The sequence below is a fragment of the Larimichthys crocea genome, chromosome I (assembly GCF_000972845.2).
Source record: "Larimichthys crocea isolate SSNF chromosome I, L_crocea_2.0, whole genome shotgun sequence".
Taxonomy (NCBI): domain Eukaryota; kingdom Metazoa; phylum Chordata; class Actinopteri; family Sciaenidae; genus Larimichthys; species Larimichthys crocea.
The window spans coordinates 16,314,465-16,341,901 of NC_040011.1; the positions used below are offsets into that span (position 1 = coordinate 16,314,465).

General features: G+C 38.2%; 1 protein-coding gene across 4 annotated transcripts in view; it reads left to right on the top strand.

Annotated features, from left to right (window-relative positions):
- Positions 1-27,437, top strand: part of cntn4 (contactin 4) — a 161,663-nt gene that overhangs the window by 17,882 nt on the left and 116,344 nt on the right. For all 4 annotated transcript variants that reach the window (XM_019267281.2, XM_019267282.2, XM_019267283.2 and 1 more), the window contains exon 3: positions 26,601-26,733. In XM_019267281.2, coding sequence (XP_019122826.1) covers positions 26,601-26,733 — 133 coding nt within the window. The remainder of the gene's footprint in view (positions 1-26,600; positions 26,734-27,437) is intronic.

Sequence of the window (27,437 nt, forward strand, 5' to 3'; positions counted from 1 at the left end):
TTTTAGAGCATGACTGACCCTAATTAGGTCTGTTAAAATTGCTCCAGCATTTTAGTTACAATAAATCGCCGGTCACTCAATCAGTGACTCAGTGAACCAATGCATGAATGAGTGAATTAAATATATATATTAAAAAAACTGTAAATATTGCAGCTACAGTAAAAGGTTAACTTGAGGTTAATTTCTCAAATTGACAGATATAAGAGGCTATGAGTTAACTGGAAATCCTTCCAGGGTTATTTCAAATGTCCATCATTCATTTAGTGTGCAGTAAAGTTGAATTATAGGTTCATTATACCATGGTGCCTATTTCAGCCAGAGGCTCCCTGGCATTGATCACATTTTGATGGAGGACTTTAATTTGTCTCCTTTACAAATAGGAGGGGTCACCGGAGAGCATCAGTTGAATTACTCAGTGTTTAATCAACAGGTCTTATACGAATCAAGACGATGAAAAGACCCTATTGATGAGGTCTGTGTTCTGGTGAAGCCTTCCATCTCATTATTCAACACACATTAGGCCTGCCGTGGGACCTTTGCCCTCTTCTGCACGTTAGATTATCAGATTTGTTAACAGGAATCTTGAGCTATATTGCATTGTGCCCGTGATTTTCGCCTATGCATGTCGCTGCTCATCATTTGGTATGTCTAACAATCCCACGTGATTACACAGAAGACAGTTGGTGATAACATGCTTTAGGTGTAAATGAATCCTCATGTCCTTTCTTTTATGGAGAAACATATTATTATTAATCTAACACAAATGCCTTCTGATTGATAGGCCAGAGGACCTTTTTGGATTACTTTCAAAGTAAAACAGTGTACTTTTGAAAATCAATTTTTTTGTAACATTGGCCATGACAGTTATAATAGCACAGAGCAGAAATATCAAATAATACGTCACTACCTAAATAGACTTTTTATGAGGCTAAGGAAATGAGCTAGCTGACTGAATTTGTGTAGTGTATATAAACAGGTGATTTGTTTCTTCTTACTGACTGATGCAACAACATCTCGCAATATGACACAATGCACTCGTTACTGTCATGTTCAAAAGGTCCTGCTCATGCTTTAACCCAAAGTGTGTCTAAAACATTTTGATCCCACATGTTGTTAACTCGCTAACCATTTATCCTAGGTTGTCAATAAGCATCATATAGCTAACTTGGCCTACGCAAGTGTGTAATGCCACATGGCTAATTTTGCAGGCATTCATCAGTCAGTCAATCAATAAATCCTCCAGTAGAGTTCTGTTAGAACTTCCTAGATCAAGGCTAAAAAATAGATGTGACCGAGCCTTTAGAATCAGGGCCCGCTTTTTTAGAATTACTTTTCCTTGAATTGGTCATTCCTCTGTTGTTACCTTTTATTATTATTTTAGATAATTTTCTTTTCGAAAAAGGCAGTTGTGAATCGAACCTCGACTGGGGAGTTTCAAAACACCCATGCACAAATGCACAATGTAAAAGCAGGTTCAAAAGTCTGTAAATGTGTTAACATCCAAACAGGTTTTTGATGAAAATTACAAAGAATTTTTGTCTAGAATTAATGGAATCTACTGTGGATACTAGATTCATTTAATACAACAAAAATAGGTTTGCGCATCAAAAATACATTTGTATGCATCTTTTATATGTTTAATTTTTATTTATATACAATGATAAAATATTTTTATGGAGTGAGTTATTTACATATATAAATCACAAAATACATTTGTGCCTGTGCGCACTTAGTAATATTCAAATGAATATTCAGACTCATCTGATTACATATTCACATATACTACATGTGCAGCATATGCAGATTTACATCGTGGGGTTACATACTGGGATTAAAGAAGACACAGTTCCTACATTCTTACACTTCAGAGTGAGAGCAACTCTTACAGACAAGAACATTCATGACCCGCAGCCATAAAAGGGTCGCTCTTAGACGAAAATCAGTTTATCCTTCCTGCAAAACTCGTGTGGACATTTGCTTTCAACAATCTTTCAGTGATCTGTATACTCAGACCTCCATAACAGCACTGTGTTTTTGGCTAACCCGGAAATGAACATCTTAAAATCTTTAAGCTTGAGCACTGAGCATTTTTAGATGTTTAAGCTTGAGCACAGGATTATCGCACCAACCCTCCTGCTTATCAGTTTGGTACAAAACTGATGCTTATAATGGATGGTATGGCCTCGATATGGATTAGACAGGTCCCTGAAACTGCACAATTTGCAGACCTAAAAAAAAGGTTGGCTTTAATATGTTGCAGATTGCAAGAATGGATTTACAAGTAAAGTGAACTTGGTGAAGGAAGCTGGAGCTACAGATATTTATTGCAGCTTTAGTTACACTCTTCAGCCATGGGAATCACAAGTTGATTTGTTTTTTTGCACAAATGAGTAAAAAGCCATGTGCATGTTGAATCTAAAAATCCAATTACATTATAAAATGAGTAACGTGCTTGTTCAGTAGCTGACTGCAACAACAAGTGACTTTTTTGGGGGAAAGATATTTTGTCCTATCTGAACTTCACTTCCAACATCCATGGTCAATGCAAGAAATATTGTGTTCTTAATGTAGCCAGTCGGAAAGCAAGGTTTGAAGGTGGGTAGGTGGTGAATGATTGGCAGCATGTTCAATACACGTAAGTGGTGTGTAATCTGTCATAGATCTGCAATTAACGTTTGGATTTTTCAGTCTTTCCTGAAAGTGTTAAGTCTTTGACTTTTCCCAACCTTAACAGACTGTAGTTGCCATAAGCGGATAATATGTCCTATATATGTAAAAATATGTGTCTATATCCCATTTTTACTTTCACTAACTGTTATGCATTTTCTTTTGCAGTTGTCATAGAACTGTCATGGTTCAAAATGCTGCTTGAAAATGTGCAGTAATAATGAAGTAAAGAAAAACAGCTGTGATAATCTAGAGTATCTATAAATATATATACAAAGTGTAATAGCTGCATACAGAGTGTAGCGTAACCTGCTAGCTCACACAGTCGTCCCTCAAGACTCTGGTTTCTTCTAATATAATGCAGTGTTTTTCTCGGTTTTCAAGTTGAGATGAGACAAACAAAGGTTTGTCTTCATATATTTTTGTACATATTGTTCAGTCAATGCTTACCGCAAACATTTAACACCATTAATGTCAGTTTAAGCAAATAAGGTACGCAATCTTTTATTTACTTTCCTCTGTGACATATTCCACCAAGCCTTCCACAGTTCTTTATTTTACTGCAGTAAACTTCATAAATAGAATATGTATTTCGATGTTTAAATGTTTTGCCTTATTTTTATTTTTTGCATATTCGAAATAAACAATCAATCAATCAATCAATCAATAAAGCCTACTTAACCAATATATGTCTACATTACACATATAGGTTATTAAATCAGTTCCCTGTACAGTATGCTATGTATACATAATATATTATACATTAATATTCACAGCACAAACTAAACATACATACTCATACAGACTCTACACAGTTTGAAGTGCTGCACATTTAAGAATAACAATAATCAGTATGGTGTTTTTAAGACCTGGAAAATTTTAAGAGTGTATAATAATTATATCAATCAATCAATCAATCAACTATAATAGACAATTTAGCTAAGGTGTGTGTAACTTAACAAGTGACTAATAGCAATTAAAACAAATATCTACATTAGTTATAATGAAAGATTCAAAGTAACAGCCTCTTTAATATTTCATACTTAAAGATAACTGCCTCCAGCTTTCTGCTGATGTGAATAAGTATGCTAATATGACAAAGCCTCTGTGCTATGCATCAAACATTTATTTGAATTTTAATTTATTTATTTGAATATTCATTTAACAAGATCATATATGGATCATGGGGGGATTGTGTGTCTTTTTTTGTCTCTGAACTTTATTCACCTGAGGGTTGTTTGCTGAGCACACTTACTTTTTTTTTCTCAGCGTTAACATGATTTATGCTCATACTCACAATCTCTCCTGGGAACTGCCCAGTATGATCAAATTTGTTCACGCTGTTCGCCACTAAGCTGCTCTACCACTTTGTTCAAGAGTAGCGGCTGAGGGTGGTGTATGTGTTTGGTGTGTGTTTGGTGTGTGTGTGTGTGTGTGTGTGTGTGTGTGTGTGCAGATTTAATCAGTTCATAAGCGTCTGGAGTAAGAGTATCTGCTGATATACATCTCCCATCTGTGATATCATAGGCATTGTTTTATGGAGCCCAAGAAGAGTATTATTGCTGAGGTAACAACTAAATAAACAATAAGCAGTATTTTGCAAGTCCAGTCATCTATAGAAAGAAGAAAAATGTCAGACAAAGACAATAACCCAGGATAGTATTAGATAAGACAAATGCGACTTTATTTATCCCGGGGGGGGGCTCATGTTACTGCAGCACAGAGACAAAAAAGATCCAGAACTATTTGAATAAAATAAATAACACATTAAAAGCTTTCCAAAGCTGTACAATACGTACACTACAATACCTTAGGTTATATGAGTGAATTAACTCTACATAAGAGTGTAGACATGCAAAAGAAATTCAGATATCTACATGCATCTCTCTAATATACATGCTTACAAGTATGTAATATTATATTGTCCCTGTCTGATGAAAACAACGTCTTCATCTCCACTCATAATTTAGACTTTTTTTCTCTGTGTGGAATGTGCATATTTGGTCAGCATGTATCTTCCTGACCAATGATCAGATGTTTTTTTACATCATGTGTGCAGGATAGATAGAAGGAGGTTAGCTAAATAGAGATTAAAGATAATGTTTTGAGTTTTGATTCAAGGATAGATGACAAGCTCTGTGATCTCTCTGAGTTAGACTGATGCATGCACGTCAGTGTCAGACATCCATTAATCTGGATCACACAGATTTCAGTCTAAAATAGTCAAATAGCTTTGATTAGGTCAATGTGCTGTGTGAAGACATGTACATGGGCATAAACAGGAGAGTTGAGGCTCCCACCCACGCATTGTTAGAACCATTTAATATAATACATGTATACACGTAAATTATGAGACATACACGGTTTTCATCAGACAATATATAATACCGTCAATAGATTTTAAAGAAAAAAAAAATTCAAAAAAAATCTTGTATTCTCACTTGACCAAGTAGTTTAGTCATGCATAGTTTTGGTTTTATGTGTTTTGAGGTATCTGAGGACCTGGAGGTCCCCATACCAACAGTAGAGTCGCTCACAATATTAAAATTATAATAAATTTAACTTAAGGTGGTAACAGTCTTTTGTGCAAATATAGCTGCCATGAGTGAAACAAATATCGAACAAAGCCACACAAAGAGTGAAATGTTGAAGTATTACTGGTTAAAAAAGGTTAAGAAGATCCAACTTAATGGCATGCGTCTGTAGAGCTGCTAATACTGTGGTTACTGTTTGTAATCTGCTGATCATCCCCTGGCTTAATCAATTAATCATTTCATCTACAAAAACTAGAATAGTGAAAATCTCAAAGTCCAAGATGATATCTTTAAATGTCTTGTTTTGTCTGTCCAAAATCCCGTCATTCACTTGACCTCAGCTGTCAGCCCAAACACATTGGAGCCGAATAGAATTTCATATGTAATCCTGAAAACATCTAAAAAGTTACATTGAAAATAAACAGCAGTGAACCATCCCACAAACTCAGTCCATGGTTACAGACTTTGTTGTCTTTTAAACAGTACAATGCATTGTCAATTAAAACTGTTGACAGTGAGGTCATTGGATTAGTCAGAGGAACCAGGACATTGTTTCTGGGAAGACATGTTGAGGTTTTTCAGGTGTCATAGGCAGTAGGCAGAGCTCTCAGAGATGGATATTTGAAAACCTCTGCAGTCAGCGTGAACAATAAAATGCCGCCTGAAGATGTATTATATCAATTCTTGTCTACGTTTGAGAACACTGCATTGAATTATTCCTTTAAGGCCTTCCACTATATCCACTTTCTACCAAGACCTTCAGACAACCCACACATAGCTGTACTCATTATATAGTTCAGTCATATAAGAGTTGTCCTTGCAGTTAAGCAGAGCCAGAGCCTCTCCCCTCCACCGCCTCCCCCAGTCTCTAGTGGCTCTAAACAAGAAACACACCAAAAAAACAACAACCCTCAAATCATTAAAATTATTAGAATAATTACTTCATGTATAGCCCTCTTGGTAATATTTAATATGTATGCCATAGGTAACACACATCAATCTCCTTATAGGTAACTATAAATATGTAAATAAGTAACTGGCTGCTGTTTTTGTAAATGCAGTCTAATCAGAAATGAAGCGCAAGAACCGTGTTAGAATAAAAAAAGTTGTGTCAAACCAATCAGAGGCATTTTATGTAGCTAATTATTGCGCTTAAGCAAAGTAAAAACTTAAGTTGAGAGAAATAATGTGTTGTTTTGACAAACGGTGCGTATTCATGAAAAAATATCATCATAATAGATTCAATGTTTTATGGTCCTATTAGGGAAACCAGTAAAAATGAGGTTGGTTGCGCCTGTCAACTGTTCATTAATTAGGCTTATTGTCCATTTACAGTTGGTAGTGTTTTTAAATTGCTATCAAAGTCATATAGTTTCCTCTGGATACAAAGTGCAAGTACTCCAAAATAAGAGCATGACAAAGTAACTAATTTATTTGTTTCAAATGACATCATTATCCTGTTAAGTTTGGTCTTCATTTACTCTGCTTTTTCAAAACCAGTGAGTGTGAAATGGACCTTTTCTGTTAAAACATATGCCATATATCAGTGTCCTGACTATAGAAAATGAATATTCCCAGCCCAGTGAACTACTTATGTGCTGTGACAGAACTATCTATTCTAATAGTTAAAAGAAAGCCTGACAGATACGTGTGGATATCCTCCATTCTGAACCCATTTATGAAATATTTTACGCCCTCGCAGGCCTGCCCAGACGTTCAGCGAGCCTCCAGCAGCTTGGTGAAAAGATATTTTCTTCAAGGTTCATGTGTCGCAGACTCTGTATCTGTTTCACTTGTGAAGCCTTGTGTATTATCTGGAACAATCACAGTGGACGCTATCTCTAGTGAACACCGCATAGAGGCTCAGAAACAAACAAACAAACAAAAAAAACAACTGCACAAGATATTTGATCCACCTCCTCAGAAGATCTTCTGCTTTGCTTCGAGGGCAGGTTGTTATATGAGTGTTATGAGAATGTGTGAGGAAGTTGATGAAAACCTTATTTCACAAAATGAACTTGCATTTATGCATGCAGAACTGTGCCCTATAAATTCATATACTGACGCAGTTGGGCTAGAGATATTTTTTTTTTTGTTTTCTTTAAACTGTCACTTGTCACAGAAACTGCTCTTTGACAGACCAAAGCAGCTCCACTGTGAATCTGAGCCGGAGAGTGGGAGCACAGAGATGAATAGGAGGCTGATATCCTCTCATTTATAACCCTTGCCTGTCAGTTTAGGCACATTTTAGATTACTGCATACGTTTTATTTTTAGATGTTGATTGCTAACAAAGACTGTACAGTAATACACAGAGATATACTGATTGACCTGATTTAACATTGCACATGAGATAAGTGGTGATAGACTTAAGAGAATTAAAAGCAACCAAACACCAAGCTGTGGGTCTATAAAGTCACACGCTCTTCAGATCTAGTATTTGGTAATAAATTACGATCAAGTTACTCATGAATGGTTTATCAGTTGGAGAGTGACCAGTACAGCTACAGCTCTGCTGCTATTATTCCACCTGCCTTGAATATTGCGTGACTAACAAAGCCACCAACTGAAAAACGTGCCACAGAGAAATACAGTATAATCAGCATCACTGTTGTCATCATTACAATGATCATCATTATGACCGGGATTGATGTTATTATGTTTGTTGCTGGCAGATCACCACTTTCAAACGCAGTTATGATTTACACCATCATCACAGACATGATTAAGGCCAAAAAGCTGCGTGAGCACCAAACAACCAGCCTGGTGTGAGCACAATTTTCTTTTCTTTTTTTTTACTGATAATTTGCCAAGACCCAAATCTTACTTTAAGTTTATTGTAGTATTTTAAGTATCACCCGACTGATGCTTTATGTTGGCCATGTCTGTATTGCAATTCTTAGTTCTCAGTTAAAGTTGGCCAATATGTCTGTATTCATCCTCTAGTTCTACTACTTAGTCGAGGCAAACCTGAATCAAAGTTACTTTACTCAGCTGCATGTTATTGTAATTATACTAATGAATGAATAATAATAATGATAATGCATTTTATTTATTTATGGAGAGTTTTTTGTTATACTCAAAGACACTTTACACTACACATGTAGAGCAGCCGCCCCATGTGTGAATGCTCAGTCCTTGCTGTGGAAACTGAGGGTTCGAATCCTACCTGTGGCTCTTTCCCGCCTTTCAGTAAAGCTTGAGAAGGCCAAAAAAAACATTAATCATATTTTAAAAGCGGTTCTACAACCCTGATTCCATAAAAGTTAGGACGCTGTGTAAAGTAAACACAGAAGTAATCATTGGCAAATCATTTTTAATCTATATTCAACTTAGTACATTGTGTGAAAAACAATAATCCAACAGTTTAAGGACGTTTGTCAATGCACAATTGCAAAAAGCATTTCACCACCTACAATCTTTGATATCATTAAAGAATTCAGAGAATCTGGACAAATTACTGCACGTAAAGGCGGAAAAAAAACAACAATGAGTGTGCTTGAACTGCTCTCAGTCAGGCAGACCTGCATTAAAAACCAACTTAATCATATATAGGAAATTACTACATGTGCTGGGAAATACTTCACTTTGGCACTGCATCTACAAATGCAAGTTAAGCCTCCAACATGCCAAGAGAAAGCCATATATCAACAACATCCAGAAGTGCAGCTGTCTTCTCTGAGCCTGAGCTCATCTGAGATTTTCTGAGTTTCAGAGGGAAGGTGCAGCAATGGAGAGACAGTGTGTGGGTGGAGCCGGTCAGTTAGGTAGCAGAGGGTCTGGTTACGAAGGGCTTTATGAGTTAGGAGAAGGCTACGAATGTAACCATTGCCTCATTTTGGACATTAATAACATGTCACATCTGTTTGTACAGTTATCACCTGATTCTTCACTTTATTTGTATCCCCAACTTGTCACCTATGATGTTTCAGAAGTTCACAACATTCCTGCCACTGTGTCAGAAGTACAACCAAGGCAAGTATTGACCTAAAATGCTCAGTGAGCAGCTTAACAGCTCTATTCAGTGGAATACACTAATGCTGAGACAGACATGTAGCTCGGGGAACTGTGCAGCCATTTAGCCATGTGTCACCCCAAGACCGGATTCACTGAGTGAGTCATAGCCTGCCCTGAGCAGGACACAGCATGTGCTTGACCACTTCAAGCTTACTGTCATCACAAATAGAAAAATAGGACAAACTGCTGAAGTCATGGCAAAGGGGCATGGAAGCTGACATTCAAAACAAGGTTAAAACTATATTTTTTATATAATGTAATATTTTATTGGAATTCACGTGGCAAATGAACAAGAATCCAGCTCATATGCACATGTTTCTGAACTGCAACACAGCTGAACCTTTTTAATGAAGGTTTTGTTTAGATTCATGGATTCTATTAAAAAATATAAACACTTTTTGTATAATGTAGCAGCATCTAACATATTACAATAGATCCACTTGGATGATACAGTATAGTCATAGAACAAGGCTACTTTATTCATGCAATACAAGTATGTCCTGTGTGAATGTGTATGGGTCGTATGCAGTGCATTTTCTATTATTTGTATCATTCTATATTTTATTGTTGCCTTATATAATTTATCATTATATGTTTTCATCTTTTTTTTATGAATTTTTAGTTTTGTTTTCTATTGTCTTGTCTTTTAAATGTCATTTTAAATTATAATTATTATTCAAACAGAAGACAATTAAAAACATTGAAAAATATCACTTTAATATTTTGAATCTTTAGCTGAAAGAGGCCGTCTTGCTTATCAGTGCAGAAATATCATACGGCTATGTCATAAACATTTTTTTTACGGTAAATTCACATAATTAACTCAGAACTTTAAGCAAGTGAACTACCAAAACTAAGAATGATTTGGGTCTTTTTCCTTTGTAATTGTAATGTAAAGCGGCTGAAGACTTATGCATTAAGCATTATCCATTACATTATGCAATAAGTTGCCCCAGAAGATTTATACTGGTGCTAATGGGGACAATTTATATAGTGAGTTATTGGGGCGGACAGACAGATCACTTGTGGGTCTAATTATGACATTTCATTAAAGAGGTATCTGTGAAGGTGCTATGGCAATTTTTGCTCCAGCATGCAGTGGGAATGCTTCTCCATTTGGCCTGAAAGTGAATTACGGAAGAGGCTGCACATTCGATAAGATAAACTCTGGGGCTGATTTGTTGCACAGCACCACGATTCCCACTTCTGTTGTTAATCCCACAAAGACGATAGCTATCTAGTGTGATATCACATATGTGGAAGTACAGGTTCAGTAACAGGCAGCAGCTTCCTGTTTGTGTTGGCGAAGGGTTATGAGCAAGAAAGGGGGGGGAGGGTCATTACCTGTACTTCAAAACATACTTTGAAAGTAATGAAATCAGATGGTGCTATCTACTCAGTACATTAAATTATTGCAGGCAACAGATGGCACTCTTTAGCATATCAAAGAGTTCCTCCTCTGCTGGTTTGCTCAGTTATTATTTGTGTTTGTATTGGCCATGCACGTTTATTTGGCAGTAATGTGATCTAAGCAAAATTTTTCATTTCCTCAGTGGACTTTTTTTTTCAATCAACTGCAAGTAAAGAAAGGAAAAAGTAGGCCTAGGACATAGGAGGAAGAGCACAGATGTAATTAATAAGATTAATAACGGCTGCACTGTGCATGCCGGATCGCCGTCATGTCGTGCTGGGAACTTAATGTGGGAACCACTGTTTGACATTGAATACAGTGCCTTGAAATTGAATGTGATTATTTTTTTCCTAATTGGGATTCATCTTTTGGAGACACGTGCAGGACTATGAGACTTGACTGGAGTACTGCTAAGTCGGCCAATAGTGAATTTAGCCTCACTCATCCAATTAGCCATGTGGCACCGTGCCTTGTTTCCTCAGCCAGTGATCTAGTATTATAATCCCCTCTTGATGGAAGAGTTAGTAACTGTTTTCTTGCTACCAGCGCTGGCCCACACTGAGGTATAAATACATCCATTTGTTGTGCTGCTGCAGAAAATGTGGTTTTACAATAGTATAGGAATTATTGTGATATAAAATATACACTCGTACACGTGTTATTATAGGTACACCACTAATGCAGTCCAACACACAGCTCAGTCAAAGAGCCAACAAAGCGTATAATGTTCATATATTGTTTTCTTGTGAATATTAGAAGCATCTGTCACAACCCGGCTCTCGGGCCATGACAGAACAAAGGGGGGACGTGGATGGAAGGCAAAAATCACATGAATTTCAAAAAGATCGAGCAAACTTAAACAAAGACTAAACAGAGGGAAAGATGAGGTGTGTTTATCAGTAGTGAGGGTGCGTGTTTGCATGAGTGTGCGAGATTTTGCATGAATGAAAGGAACAGAACCATGCAGCCTGTCCGAGAGAGAGCAGGGTGTGGTTTTATAGCTGAAATCACCGGGCCCAGGTGTTTCCAGCAGTCGTCATCAGCTGCTTCTACCCGCTGCAGTGAAAAAAACATGTAGTAAATAAAGCAGGCAACCGTCACACCATCGTTGAATAAAATGCAGACAGATATAAAACCAGCACAAACTGCAAACTCATTTACAGCACACCTCTCTGACAGTGTTAACAAGCATGAACATCATCGGTTTATGTTATATCAGATTGTTTACCTACAGTAAGTGACTTCTGAATGTATATTTCCATGCATTATCACTACATTAACACATTTTTACATCTAACGTCTGAAACACCACTCAATAGGGCTGCGGCTGCAATGCTGTTTTGGTCTGCCCTGCGTCCTCATCAGGGTCATGGTGAGGCTGGAGCCTATCCCGGCTGACTTTGGGCGAGAGGCTGGGTACACCCTGGACAAGTCACCAGTTCATCAGGGGCAGGGCACATGGAGACAATCATTCACGGTCGCATTCATCATTCCTACGGGCAGTTTAGAGTCACCAATTAATCTGTTAAGCGCATGTCTTTGGACTGCGGGAGGAAGCTATAGTACCCAGAGAGAACCCACACAGATACGGGGAAAACATGCAAACTCCACACAGAAACGCCCCAGCCGAGGTTCGAACCTGTGAGGCGACAGTGCTAACCACTGCACCACCGTGCTGCCTCATACTCTTATCATTATACCCAGAAAACAAATCAAGTCCTGCAAAAATATTGTACAAGGAATGTTATTGTATGCTTTTATGTTTCTGACATATATTTTAATACCTTTTGTGCTGCCACGAGTTTCCTTTCATTTCTACAGGCTGTGATAAAAAAAAAAAAGTTAGAACTTTAAACTTGCTTTAGATAGTGATCCATCATGGTGAATATGATCCCAGCTTTTATTTCTATGAGATTATCATTGTGTGGTAATGCTATGAAGACTTTTCAAATCGTTCTGCATTTACAACTGCATTACCATACAATCATAACGTAAGAGTGACGGAAATAGAAGCTGACAAGATAGTGTTTAGTGTGATGGATCACATATTTCTGGCGAGTTAAGATTCCACAAATTAAGTTTAAAGATGTAGTGAAATAAATGAAAAACAATTACAGTGTGGAAGAAAACAAAATTTGAAGATATGAATGATTCAATAATCACATTCAAATGTTTCCATAATAATCCTGCAAACAAATAGCTGCATTTCAAATAAAATCTACATGCACTAACCTCTCTCTTATTGCTCGATTTACACAAACAAACACCACTGACGAAAGGTGCTCACTGATTCATTTATTCTCCTCGGTCAATTCTGCGGTTTAATATTGTTGACTAACTAACGGATGTGCAGCATCTGTCAGAGCAGCAGCAGCACTCCTGGATGTGGCAATAACTGCCATCCAGAATGATGCACTGCTAATGTGTCTCCAAAATCATGCCCATTGCCCATGAAGGGCATTTCCTAGGTTGACGTGCATGTCAGATGGCCTTCTGTGTCAAGGTCTCTTCTAGTACTGCTGCCCTGGTCTCTTCAGGCCATTTTACAGTGACAGGATGAGCACTGACCTCTGTCATTCCACTGGGTGAGCAGCCTGCGGTGAGCCTGACGGTACTAGGCCAGCTGAACCGTGCTGCTAGGCAGACTCCCTGGCCCCTTTGCCCCTGGGTCTCTGTACGCGCACACCTCCAAACGGGCCCAGCTGTCCCCACTTCATTATGTGCTGATTAGGAGTAGATTACTCTGTGAGGTGGGTTTGAGCGTCTAATCCAGAGCACTGCTTAAGGTGGCAACAAGCATTTAAATTAAAGCAGGTCTCATTTTAGCAAATCTGTACCTTGCAAGATGATCTCAGAACACCACCATTTGAACTATTTTGACTCGGAGGTTTTCATCATTTAAACAACGTTTTCTTGCCTATTAAAGCTTTCATTAGAGCTGAGATCTGCTTGATGACAGTATTAGCGAGAGCTCAGCCGTAGCCCATGAAATTAAAGAGCATGTCTTGCTAACCTGGAGCAGACGTCTCTAGGTGCACTCACCTGCTCTTCCTCAAGAGGAGCAATTATGTCAAGATGAAGGAAGGGCGGGGGAGGCATCCCCAGATGGCCTCAGAGCTAGGCCCTTGCTAATTGGCTGTGTTAGGGATTCAGAGCAGGTTCAAGAGAAAGCACTCTCCCCTCCCCTATTCAGTGCCCCAACATCTTTGTTTGGCTCTGTTTTGCTTTGTCAACTCTTGCCTTTTGATATGCATATCAATACATGTTTTATTCATGTCCTGTAGGAGTGAAATCAGTCGAGATCACCTTGCTGTTGTCTGTAGGCACAAGAAGTTTTCGCCTTGTGCACATGTGGACCGGGTTTGCCATTTCAAAGATAGCTTTGCGATGCCGCCTCACTCTCATGCAAAAAAATGAATGATTTATGTGACTGTCACGCCGAGGGTGCAAAACAACCCAGACTGTACATCACACACGCCATTCTTTCAGTTTCACAACAGCTTGTTGGGTTTTTTGTTTTTAACGAGACGGTGATGCTAATTGAGAGGCTGGAAAAGAACACTGATGAGACGCTCTTGGCACAGGCGGGGTAGGACAGCGGAGGAGAGGCTGAGCTACAGGGGTTTACTACCCACATCCCAAAGGGCACACGTGCTGTACCTGTTTCACCGGAGCAGAGGCTTCATGTTAATCATAATGCTAAATATGCAAACTTTAATAAAAAAAAATTTCCATGACAATCATGTGAGTGTTTATTAAATCTCAGGACCCCGTCGCTGTTGAGACCATATCTGTGAAATCAGTGCGTGTGTGTGTGTGTGACTATTACAGTAAATTATGCAAGGCAATTCAAAGTTTTCCTGATTATCTGATTATTACTGTATTAGAAAGATCACAAGCTGCTCTCAGACTGAACACATACCTCTGTTTCATGCAAGCTTTGACCTCTAATTGGACTCCAGGCAGGGGCTCTGTCTGAGATCATAAAACTAGAGTTACGATGCTTCAGCATCAATAATGATGCCACGACAGAAAAGGAGACACGCTCTGTATTCTCCAAACAAAAAAAAGGTCTGATATACTGTATATATATATTTATACAGTATATCTTCTTTCTAGGTCAAACCACTGTTCTGTTTCTGCTAACGGAATTTATTGAGCAATATCAACACATCATTTCCCACATGATGAACTCTAAAGGCCAACTCACACCGAACGCGGAACGGAAGCGGAACGGCACCGCCGCGGTCACCGTAACAAATAGAATCCAGTCTAGTCAATGAGAGCGCTCACACAGGGCGCGGAACAGACGCGGATCAGAAGCGTCCCAGAAGCGGCTCTCCGCGCCACGGCGCAAGCTTTCCGCAAGGTTTCTATTTCTTCCGCGAGCTGCGGCTGAACCGCGTAAATTTCAACAGAGCACTGCGCACCAGACAGGAAATCCGACACCGAATCAACGTAATAAACTTCCGCCCCTTTTCAAAATAAAACACAATACTCAGTTCATGTAGCTTTTTACAACTTCACATCAGCGTTACGTCACGACCGGTGACACCAGGTGATCAAAGATCGATCAAAGGGTCTCAACGAGAGACTAATTGTTGAAGTGGAACAACACACAATCATTTATGACACAACAGATGCTTTTTAATCTCCTCCACGTCGGAGAAGCAAAGTCAGCTGTTTGTTGTTGTTGTTTTCTTTATACACTGTTTATCGCGGGGTTTCGGGTATGTCCAGGATTCTCGCGTGATCTCGCGTGAATACGGCCGGCTCGCTCCGCTCCGGTGTGAGTTGACGCCGGGCAAAGTACCGTTCCGCTGCCGTTCCGCGTTCGGTGTGAGTCCCGTGTAACATGGATGTCCACACCCCAAAGATATTCAGTGTACTGGCACAGACTAAGAAACCAGAAAATATTCACATCCCAGAAGCTGAAAGTTGGACTTTTTTCTTAAAGAATTGACTCAAGATCACACAATGACAATTAGTTCAATAGTTGACAACTAATCAATTAATCAACTAATTGTTGAAAACAAAGCCCAAGGTAACATCCTTGAATGTCTTGTTTTGTCCACAACTCAAAGATATTTAGTTTACCGTCTGTAAAGAAAACTGCTACTCACTACTACTGTTGTTTCATTTGGAAGATTTGTTGGGGAAATTAGGTCTCTGCTTGTTTAATGTCAGCTTAACTCATTTCCTTGATTTGACTAGATTGATTGATTAGTTGTTTGGTCAGTGTTTCCCAAAATCACATCCTCAGAAATCTTGTTTTGTCTTTTGTTTTTGTTGTTTCATTTGGAGCACTAGTTGTAGGTCAAGGTCTATTCTTGTTTAATACACTTTAATACATTTTCTCAATTGATTGATTGTTGGGATTGATTGTTGGGATAAAACACTGAAAGATGTTGATGACAAAGCCCAAGGTGAGTGTCTTATTGTTCCACAAATCAAAATGATTGAGTTGAGTGTCATAAAGAACCAAAGAAACTTACAATGAACATATTCTGTTGTTTCATTCGAAGGACTTGTTCTGGAGGTGAGGTGTCTTCTTTGTTGTTTCATGGCGTTTGCTACCTGGTAACTGTTTTTATTATCAATTAATCTGTCAATCATTTTCTTGATTAATTGCTTAGTCATTTGGCCCTTAAATTGGTGAAATATGTTGATCAGTGTTTCCCAAAACCCAGGGTGATATCCTTGAATGTCTTGTTTTGTCCACAACTCGAACATATTTAGTTTACTGTCATAAAGTACTCAGAAACCAGAACATATTGTGTGAATGTCTTGTTTTGTCCACAACTCGAACATATTTAGTTTACTGTCATAAAGTACTCAGAAACCAGAACATATTGTGTGTATGTGTGTGTGTATATATATATATATATATATATATATATATATATATATATATATTTGAGAAACTGAAATCATAGAATTCAGACATATTTTCACTCAAAGTGATTAACTGATTATCACCGTCTTTGGCGAATAATTTAATAGCTGGCAACTAATCAGCTAATCTTTGCAGCTCTTCTTACAAATGACATATTTTGTTGTTTCATTTGGAGGACTTGTTGTGGAAGTGAGATTTCTTCTTTGTTGTTGCCAGATGTCACTGTGTGACTGTGCGAGTAAATTATTATTTTCATTATCAATTGATCTGTCGATCATTTTCTCAATTAACGAATTGGTTGTTTGGGATGAAATGGTGAAATGTTGATCACAAAGCTCCAGGTGACGTCCCTGAGAGTCTTGTTCTGTCTACAAATCAAGAATATTCAACTGACTGTCGTAGAGGAGCAAAGAAATCACTCTACTTACAATTGACATATTTTGTTGTTTGATTTGGAGGACTTCTGGTTGTGGAGGTGAGGTCTCTCTGTTGTTGTTTCTTGCCAGGTGTTTGCTGCCTGGATGCTATGCTGGTGTTACATCATACGTGCTAATGCTTGTATACTCATTTGTCACTTCACTGGGGAATTCAGTCACTCCAGTGAGGACGGTGACTACATGTCTGTCTGAGTGGAAAAAAACATCAACCCAATTATAGTGTTCAAATGCATCATAATTAGAGGGTGATGGGATAAGAAAAAAAGATTTATTTCTGTCTCAACAAACCTCTTCATGTAGATATTCAAATGTTTGCCTATAAAAGTGATCATTGTTCATTGTTCGGGATGCATACTGTGCAGTAAGGCTTTAAAATGGCCACATTAGAGTGCCATGCTGTTCACTAACCATGCACAATAAATTTCCAGCATGCCTAACACTACTGGCAGAAGAGCACAACAAAAAAGTCTTATGTTCCGAAACACAACCCGTACTTACAAGGATTATACAAAAACCATGAGTCAGAGGTTTCTTCTGATTGTATTTCTGCAGAAAGAATGCATTCATCTTTTTCTGTGTGTGCACATTTCTAATGAAAGGAATAAGAGGATAAAAAGTATGCTAATCAAATTGTACAAATAAAACCATCATGTTCTCCCTTCTAGGTCATCCACTGTTCTGCTAACATAACTCTAGCGAACAATCACAAAACATACTTGACATTTCGCACATGATAAACTCTAACACGGATGTCCTGAAATGTCCTTTTCTTTCTCTGGACACTTTGCACCTCAACTCTGTGGGGTTTCTATTGTGTCTCCAATAGTGGGAAAACATCTCCAAACAGGTCAGACTGAAAGCGTGAATACAGTTCAGGAGGGCCAAATCAGAACCGTTTTCAGCCTGTTAATCTTTTCCTTTATGGCCAGCTTAGGCGAGAGAGAGCATAGTCCATCTAAAAATATCTCTCTTCCAGCTCTTAGAAGATCGATTCTGATACTATGTGAATAGCTGTTTGATTATAGCATTGTTGGATGACATTAAAACCTGCCAGCCCTCAGTGGATTAGTTTCAAAGACCCAGTACACACAAGGCTGCAAAAGACAAAGCGCGTAATCACTCCATGAGCGCAGGGGTGGTTGTTTTGCAGGCAAGTCTTTTGCACAGAATCAAAGCAAGCATTACGCATATTTTTTATAAAAAAGAAAGATTTATTCTTAAGTAACTTCTTTCAAAATATCATGAACTAACACACCTTGTTTTCACAGAACAGTAGAGGGACATTAAATGTGTGAAAGAAGAGGTGGAATAGCTGCACGGTTTATTAGAGACTCAATGATCAGGGTGTTTAATTTCCAGTGTGAAACAACACATCTCTTTATAGTGAAAGGCTGCAATAACCAGTCATAAAGGGGGGGCTATAATTTCACATCCTTAATATTATGTTTTGATCATATATATGAAAATCAGGGATACAAAGAGAAAAAATACATGTATTTTATTTCTGTGATAAAAAGGAGGTGGGGAGTCAGATCTCATAATCTCACTTGTTATATTCAGAGCCCTGAGGAAGATCAAATTACATCCCATTTGCTAATGAAGACAAGGACAATAGAATCAATTACTAATAAAGATATATATTATATATTATATATGGGTCCATCATTTATCTCTCTCTCCCCCATTTCCTGTCATACTCAGCTGTGCTATCAAATCATTAAAGTCATTAAAAAGCTGAAAATATACATATAATATATACAAATTGTACAAAATATCAAGTCAAAACAAAAATTTGTTTAGATATTATATTGAAAATATCTGAATAATGAAGATTAATGTAAGAAGAGTGGAAACAATTGTTTCAGGAAATGTGAAGCCAAGACATTTTAAATCAAAATACTATAGAAGCAACAATGATATTAGCAGAAAATACAAAAAAAGTGCAAATTCGATAAAGAAAAAATGCCCGATATACATAGAGTACCACTTTACAGATTGGAACCTGCTAATGTTGTACTTGTCTCAGGTGATATTTAACACAAGAGTTTTGCCTTTCTGACTCACTTCTCTAATTTCCAAACCTCCTCATATAAATTTGCCTTCAGTTCCTATACATTTTAATGTGTTCATAAGTGGTAAATGTTGAACATGCACATCAAAACCCAATTATACACTTTAATTTTAGCTGATGTAAAGGTTGTGTCATTTCTTTTTGATCACACAGATCACAGAGGCAGTCAGGTTTGCACAGTTGAGGTTTAAACTTGAGGTCTAACCTTTAATCATTCAATTAAACTTTGCTAACGGAGGTCATGATTGTTATTCTGTTTATATACTCTGTGGCCATTCGTGTTCATAGGAATGCAAGGATGACTTCATGTCACTTTAAGGGAACCAAGACAGCCAGAAAAAAATGTTGTTTTTTATTCTGACATATAATCCAAGGATGTCTCCCACATTGCGTTGGAGAACATAAACCTTGGCTCAGATAAAGATTTAATACATGAGATGATAGTGAAATGTTTGAGAAGGCAAATATGTCAGTAGAAGGACACATAATTTAAAAAAAAAAGCCTATGATCTTAAGATGAATAGCACCCTGTGAAAGTTTAATGCACCAAAATAAACACACAAAGTCGACTAGAATACATTCAAAATAAAAAACTGAATCATCCAACTGTCACAGAGGAAAGTGAAATCTGTAAAGATCAAAGCCTTTTCCTGTGTCGGTACATATTTTTCACCCCATTTAAGATTTTAGAAATCTTTGAATGTCGCCATAATGTAGGAAACAGCCAATTTCCAGAGCGCTGCTGGTATTCCCTATGGCGGTAACCTGGTGCTTTGGGCTGACATGTTTCTCCCACACAGCCGCATGCAGATGAAACCGAGAGAAGAGAAACAGTCCATCACAGGTGTGTGAGGCCTACTGGGAGGCCTGGTAAAGGTATCTGAGTGTTAGAAAAGCATAGGGTTAGGATTTTAATGATGACCTACTTCGGTTCTGCTCAGCACGACTCCGCTGCGTGAGGACAGGCTAAACAGCCTCCTCTGAACTCGGTAAGAGAAAAGATCCCAGGTTGGTCTGTTCACAAAGAAACAAAAATAAGCTGGACTTAGCCTCATATCATACATGTTGTACATTACTCTACATAAATCAGATAACTTGCTCTGAAAAGATACAAATGGCATTCAAGTTTTTGTTTTAATTTGTTCCTATGACCCGATTGATCCAATTCGAGACGTCACAGATATCATGCACATCAAAATTTGCAGAACTGAAGTGGTGGTCAAAAGTTATAGTCACTTATCCATGGGAACCTGGTGGGGTGGCCTGCTCCTGGCGTTCAGGGTTAGGGTTAGGGTGTCTCCATTTGGTGTGAATGCTCTGCAAAGCCTTGACAACCAGTAATTCCACCTTATTATTTTCTTGGCTCCCCGCGAGGCGACCGGAGTTATACTCTGAGTAATAAGCTCGAATTTGAGTGGTGCCTTTCAACTTGATCTCTATTAAATGAATTGTCAGACCCAGGAGTCGCTCAGCGGCTCGCCGTCACCATGGCAACCTTTAATTGCAGGTGGGAAAACACAGCTGATTGAGATGTGCTCATTAAGCTTGCTTCTCTGATCTCTGTGGTGTCCTAACCGTGTCCACAGTTTCCCAACTCTTCGTATTCCTTCAGCTGCGTCTTCATAACAAAGTAAGTTAACCTAGCGATGCATTTCAGCATCAGCAGTCTTCTCTGGCCTCTGTTGAATACTCCCTGGTGTGTTGTTGCCATGAAGAGGACAAATAAAGCTTTCCGAGATAATAGTCGTTAGCAAACATGTTACCTTATTAGCTCAGCTTGGTTGCTAATGCAACAGGAATTTCAAGGTATTCAATCGAATTCATGACTTCCTGACACTTCTGCATTAAGGAACACTTTTTTAATACTCTGACAGTGGATGTTAAAATGGTGCAGCAGATCTACTGAGCTACCATTTTGGACTCTTTGGCTGTCTGTCCCCTCAGAGTTCAACACTGTCAAAAAGCCTTGTTATTGGTCAACAGCGCAAATTCGCAAAGTTGAACTACATACTGATTAATTTAGACCCTTAAGCAGACCGTCTGATCTCAGAGGTTCTGTTAGAAGGAATTGATTTTCATGAAATCATTAGAAAGATCTCTCATCAGATTTCAAATTTCTCTTCAGTTATCAAGGAGGAGCTGCTAGCAGCATTATGAGGGTGCATATTCACTGAAGTCTAAATAAATATTTTACAGTCCAAAACCACAGAAATGTAGAGCTGTCATGTGTGTATTGAGGTTAATCCTTGATAACTGTTCATCAGTTTTCAAAAGATTAGCAGTGCAGTGCAGGATAAAGCTCAGCTTGTGTTGCTATGGTGTTACTTTGCCTCATGATCTGATATGGAAGCCTCATGGCATACAAAACGATGCAAAGAGCTTTTCATATATTTGTCAATACCATTCTCATTTCCAAAACCTTTTTTTTTTCCTCTTCCCACCATAGTGAACAATGATTGCTTGCTTTTTTGTGGACCTGAGACATCCAATCATGCAGGAAAGCCTAATGCAGTTCCGCTACATGTTTGTTTTTATTATATGCTATTATGTTATTTTGTATACTTTGTGAGCACCTAAATGGATGTATATATGTATGAGAGGTATATATTCAACAGTCAACAACAATTTTACAAAGAAAGAAAGCAGCTAGTGGAAGTCATACCACTATCTCTCTATCTCTCTCTCTCTCTCTCTCTCTCTATATATATATATATATATATTATAATAGTTTCTCTTTTTCTATGCAGTCTAGATCCTTGGTTATGCCATTGAGAATTTTACACCAACAAGAAAACAAAACAACAAAACTGAGCCTGTCTGGCTGGATGAAGATAAATACAGCTCATAATTGAAAAACTGCACGTTTTAAAGACATGCCATACTTGCGAATGCTTATTTAGCACATGATGTATTGAATTGAACGGCGTATAGCCACAACAAACACGCTGGTCATTACTGTGGGGATGATTTCACAGATATTTTCACAGCAGTCCCACAAAATATAGCTCTGATGATTTATGAGTAATAAAGATATTAATCTTCACTGAATATAAAACTGTGTGATGTTGAATTTCTGTCACTTTATCAAATGTCACAGAGCATTGTTTTTTATTCTGACAGGTGTGAATTAATAGCCTCATTGTAGCCTGTTGGGGACATTAGCTTTTTTTCCACAGCCGCTGTGTGTTTTGTTGCTCTCAGTCCTTTTTGTTGTCCCTCTGTTGTGTTTTAGTGAGTGAGGTCAGATTAAACAGAGAAACGTTTGAATCGCGTTACATTCTCTGCCACTTCCTACCTTTTGTATAAGGTTCAAATTATTCTTGTAATTCTCGCTGATAGTGGATACACACTGCACACTCGGGCTGCAATTGGAGTCAAAAAATTGCCATCGAATGCGACCATGCCGGATGGGACAGTTAGTGTTATCTTTTGCTGCAAATGGTGCGTTGTTGGCAATGAATACACATTCAATTCATGTTTTTTTTTGGTTACAATAGGGTTATGTAGAGGTTATAATAAGCATAGTGGGCTGTTTGTGAGCAAAATATTCTACATATACAGATTTATTCTGTCCTTGAATGGCCTGGAAGTAGTTATTACTGGATGTTCAAGAAACAGCTAACACATGGCAGAAATAATTAGACGGGGAAAGATGTGCAAGCATGTTGCTCCACTGTTTTAAATCCTCTTTTGGAGAGATGTTGGTTAATGTCTAAAAGGCATTTCTGAGCAAAACTAAGCAGCGCTCTGCTCTGTACACAAAGCAGTTGTAGTCATAATTACAATTTAAAACATAAATCTAGACAGTTTGTTTACAATGACAGAATCTATTGTGTGATCAGTGTTTTTTTCAGCCAGCCGAGCTTTGATGACAATAGCTGCGACAGCATCAATGGCTGAATCTACATATACAGAGATTTCATTCCTTGTTTTTGTTTTTTTTTTTGTTTTTTTACCGGAAACAATTTTCCTTTATAATATCACTCTCCAGATTTATGCAGATTGCATGTTTGTCAGAGGTGATACTTTTAAACACTGTGTTCAGTTTTGCATAAAAAAGAATAGCTGACACCCATACTAAAATTAGCATGAGGTTTGAATGCGTCTGGGGATTGGAAGCATACTCTGATGCTGTAAAAATGTGCGGTGTGCAAGGAGACTTTTCTTGAATTAGATTGCCTATTGAGCAGTTCTTTGAATTATGCATTACCCTGTTCATGTCATCCCATACAGCGATGCACAGATCTGTCAATACTTCCACAACACAATGCTGAAGCTTCCTGTTGCTTAAAAGTTTCTCTAGATTGAAGACATGTTGTGATCTGCATTGTGGAGGCAGTATATCCAAGAGACTTTTGTTCCACCGCTGATTGCATCTAAATGTAATCTAATGTTTTCTATAGTAGGTTTATTCAGGTTGTGGACTGATGAGATTGATGAAGATATGACCAGAAGATCAAATTATGAGAGAACTTAAATATCAACAGTAAATGTTATATAGGAATCCTGTCACTGGATGTGGAGAGTCTGTTAAGAGTGTAGAGAGTCTGTTAAAAGTGTTTGTCAATATAGGAAATATGTGCTCTATGAAGGATCGAAGGGTCAACAACATCATTTGGTGTTATCATACAGAAGCTTCAAATATCTCAATTCAAAGGCTCGTGGGTAGATGTGCGTAGTTGTAGAGATATTATGATCTGGTTCAAAGGGTACTAAGGATGCTCCAACCACGGCTGTTACTTCTGATAAAAAGAGGACAAAACACTGACATTATGGACGTCATACCCATGACGTATCTCACATGTTTCTGAAGAACCGTTGTGTATCTCAGAGTGTGGTGGCTCAGGCTGCCGCGTCCCGGGTAATCAAAACAAAAAATGGGCAAAGACGTGGATCGTTGGTGGAGCTGAGGTGGGCTGCATGAAGCCTGGTTGCTCAAACAAGCCATGTGTAACGACACGCACTGGTCAATCAAAGTGCCCATGCTGTTGATTCTGCATAACATTAAGCCTCAATTTAATAATAATGATAATATAAACAGTCGTCATGAACAGGGAACTTGGCTATAGAGACCAAAACTGTTTTTGTATCAGGCTGTAAACATGTTTATTTCTGCTGTAAAGTTAGACATTTGAACATGGGGAGTCATTATTATGGTATATGATCTTCTTCTTCTCCTTATACTTAATATCTTTTGCTTTAAAAAAAAAAAACATTTAGGTAGGTAAGACAAATGTAAACATCAGCCTACATAAATATGTTTCAAACATGCAAAAACCATGCCATCAAAGTCATGCTCACCAACTCATTGATTTGATAAAGCCCACATATAGTCATTTATCATTCATTACATTTCTGAATGATTTCATTCATGATCAGAGCTCCATCAGTAAATACATTTGGACATGTGTGTCGCAGTCAGTAATAAACAAGAACAGAAATCTTTGAAATGTACTCATAGCATATCAAATATCATAGTAACAGTGTGACAGAGAGTAGATCAACATCACTAGACAGTAGTAATGCAACTATCCCTAAGTGTATTGAGTCTGGCTGCAATTGAAATCAGGTTACTCGATATTGGGAAAACTGTCCATGTCATGTATCGCTCTCCACCATTAAATATGTAACTGTGTCAAATCATTTTTTTGTTTGGAAGTCGGTTACATATTCAGCAGGATTTCAGTTATACTGTTTCTCTAAAATAAAAATGAAAATATAAACCGTGTCAAATATATATATATATTATAAATCATTTTCTGTTTGAAAGTCTGTGACATATTCAGCAGGATTTAAGACTTGGGACATTTCAGAGAGTGGAATCATGTTAAATTCTGATATACGGTTCTGTGCAGCTCCTCAGATGAGGTTGTAATTTATTTTCCTGGGAAACACAAAATAGAGCTGCAGTGTGCAACTCCTATAACACTCTCTGCAGCCTGCCCTGTCCGGGCACACCCTGCTATATTTGACATGGTGGAGGAAACAAGATGGTTATTGTACCTTACATAGTGTAAATGCAATTATAACATCTGTCCAATACTACCTGAAGCCCTCCTCCACCTCTCACAGCTCTAATTAATTTATTAGGTAACTCCTTGGTCAGGAAAGGTTGGAAAGCATGGAAACTCAATAAGGAAGTGGGGGAAAAAATGACTTGACTCCTTGATAATATATTAATGTCATCACCCTGCCCTAACTCCCACACTTTCTGACCGTGATTCAGCTGTTCTCCCGGCCTGTGTGAGCTCATTACCCACAGCAGTCACTTCTCATCTTGGACTCTAGGTTGAGACCTAATCAGTACCCCATGTCACTAAGCTATAGCTGATATTCTCACTTCACTGATTGCTGAAACATTGTGTGTACATTAATTATATTCCCCACGGCGAAGGCACAGCGGGCACATAGTCCCAAAGTTGTAATTCTAAAATGCTTCATCATGTCCTCACCCATATACACACTATGTGATCGCTCATCAATATTTATTCATTACATCACATCACAGCTGTAATATCAGTGTGTTTTTCCGGCCTGCATGTGGGGGCTACATAAGGGTAGAATGACGATACCATACGTGTGTTTACCTTTTGTCTTTTACTTGATATAGAACATCAGGTACAGTGTTACATTCAGGTAACTCCTATATTTTATCGTCTTAGCTACTCTCTTTTTACATTTACATACTCATTTACCACATTTGTGACAGACGGCCACAGTCTCTGTAAGCAGTTAGCTGTGGAGGAAGCTTTGCCAGATATGTGTTTCTGAAAAAGAAACACACAAGAAAAAAAATACTGAGTTTGACAGGATTTTTTTTATTTTGTACTGGGTTGTATTTTTTCTTATTACTGTTTTTTTTTTTTTTTCAATAAATTTCAGACTGGCAAAGTAAAATCAAAGATCTATGTAAACTTTCAGTTGGATGAAACATTACAAAAGAAAAGACTAATTTATAAAAGTAAAGAAAACAGACATACCAGATTCCAGTAAATCTGACTTACTAACTAACTTAAAAGAATAATTAAAAGACATAACAGTGATTAAATCTGGTCCCTTTTTTCTTGCCTTCAAAGCTTCATTGATACTTTCTAAATCCATGCACAAGAAGCATGCCGCGTTAATGGAGCAGCCGAGACTTGTGTTGTCTCATTTACAACAAAGAGCTCTAACCACATGAAACCAACTGATTACACCTCTGCATGGACACATAATCCCGACATCATTTGGTAAATAAATAAATAAATAAATAAATGAACAAATAAAAGCAGGTTGGCAGAAGTAAATGAAGGCATTTTTCCAGACAATTGTTCAACATAAATCAGGCCCTATATCCGATTACCACCTAAATGGCTGTTGAAGACACGTTTCACTTCAGATCATTCTTCTCCATGCGGCGGTGTCCTGACAGGCGGTTCAAATTGATATGTTTTGTCTGCTTGTGGTTTTCCCCTTCTAAACACTTAAAGCAGCATCAACCTGTTTCTGCCGCTGACTAATTGGCTGTTTTACAAACAGGCCGGCGTCTAAGTTTATTGTCTGTGCTGTCTTTCCTTGTTGTCCTACAGAGAGCAGTGTCCTGCAGAGTCCTGTCTTTACCAAGCAGCCTGGCAGCATTGTGTATCCTGTAGAGACTCTGGAGAAAAACAGGGAGGTGGTGTTCAGCTGTGAAGCCCAAGGAAGCCCACCCCCCATCTACCGGTGAGTGTGTCACTGCATCGCTTCATCTGCACCCCCACCTCGCCACCCTTCCACCCCTGCACATTTGTTTTTCCCATTGATGCTGCTTGCTTTTATACCGCTGCCAACGCCAACATTCTTCAGCTGGCAGACATCTCCATCTTGTCTCAGACAATCCCTCAACATGTTGGCAGCTCTACCAATAGGAGTTAACTGTTGGGAAACTTACACCCATAAATCCTGTAACATAATGTAGGGCGTTTGTGTTTTTTCCAACTCGACCAATAAGTCATGCTTTATGCTGAAAGGACTGATTGACATCATGTGGGTGCAGATGTGTATTAAAGGTTCCAGTGTGTAACATCTAGGAGGATCTATAAGCATTAATGAAATACTGTGTAATATTCATAATTACATTTTTTTTTTATTAAATAAGAATCATTATGTTTTTGTTAGAATGAGAGCAGGTCTTCTTCCATGGACCCCGCCATCTTGAACCACCATGTTTCTACAGCATCCCAGAACGGACAAACTAAACACACAAATTAATTAGGCCACCAGAGTTTCTCCTACATGTTTAGAGGGGAGAAGTATTCAGTTGGTTGCAATCTGCAGCCTCACTGCCACATTCCTCTAAATCCAGCACGGTCCTTTAATCCACAGCTGAAAATAGTCCCCAACAAATATTATTATTCCTTTTGTTTGCTTAAAGCTACATTGCCCGG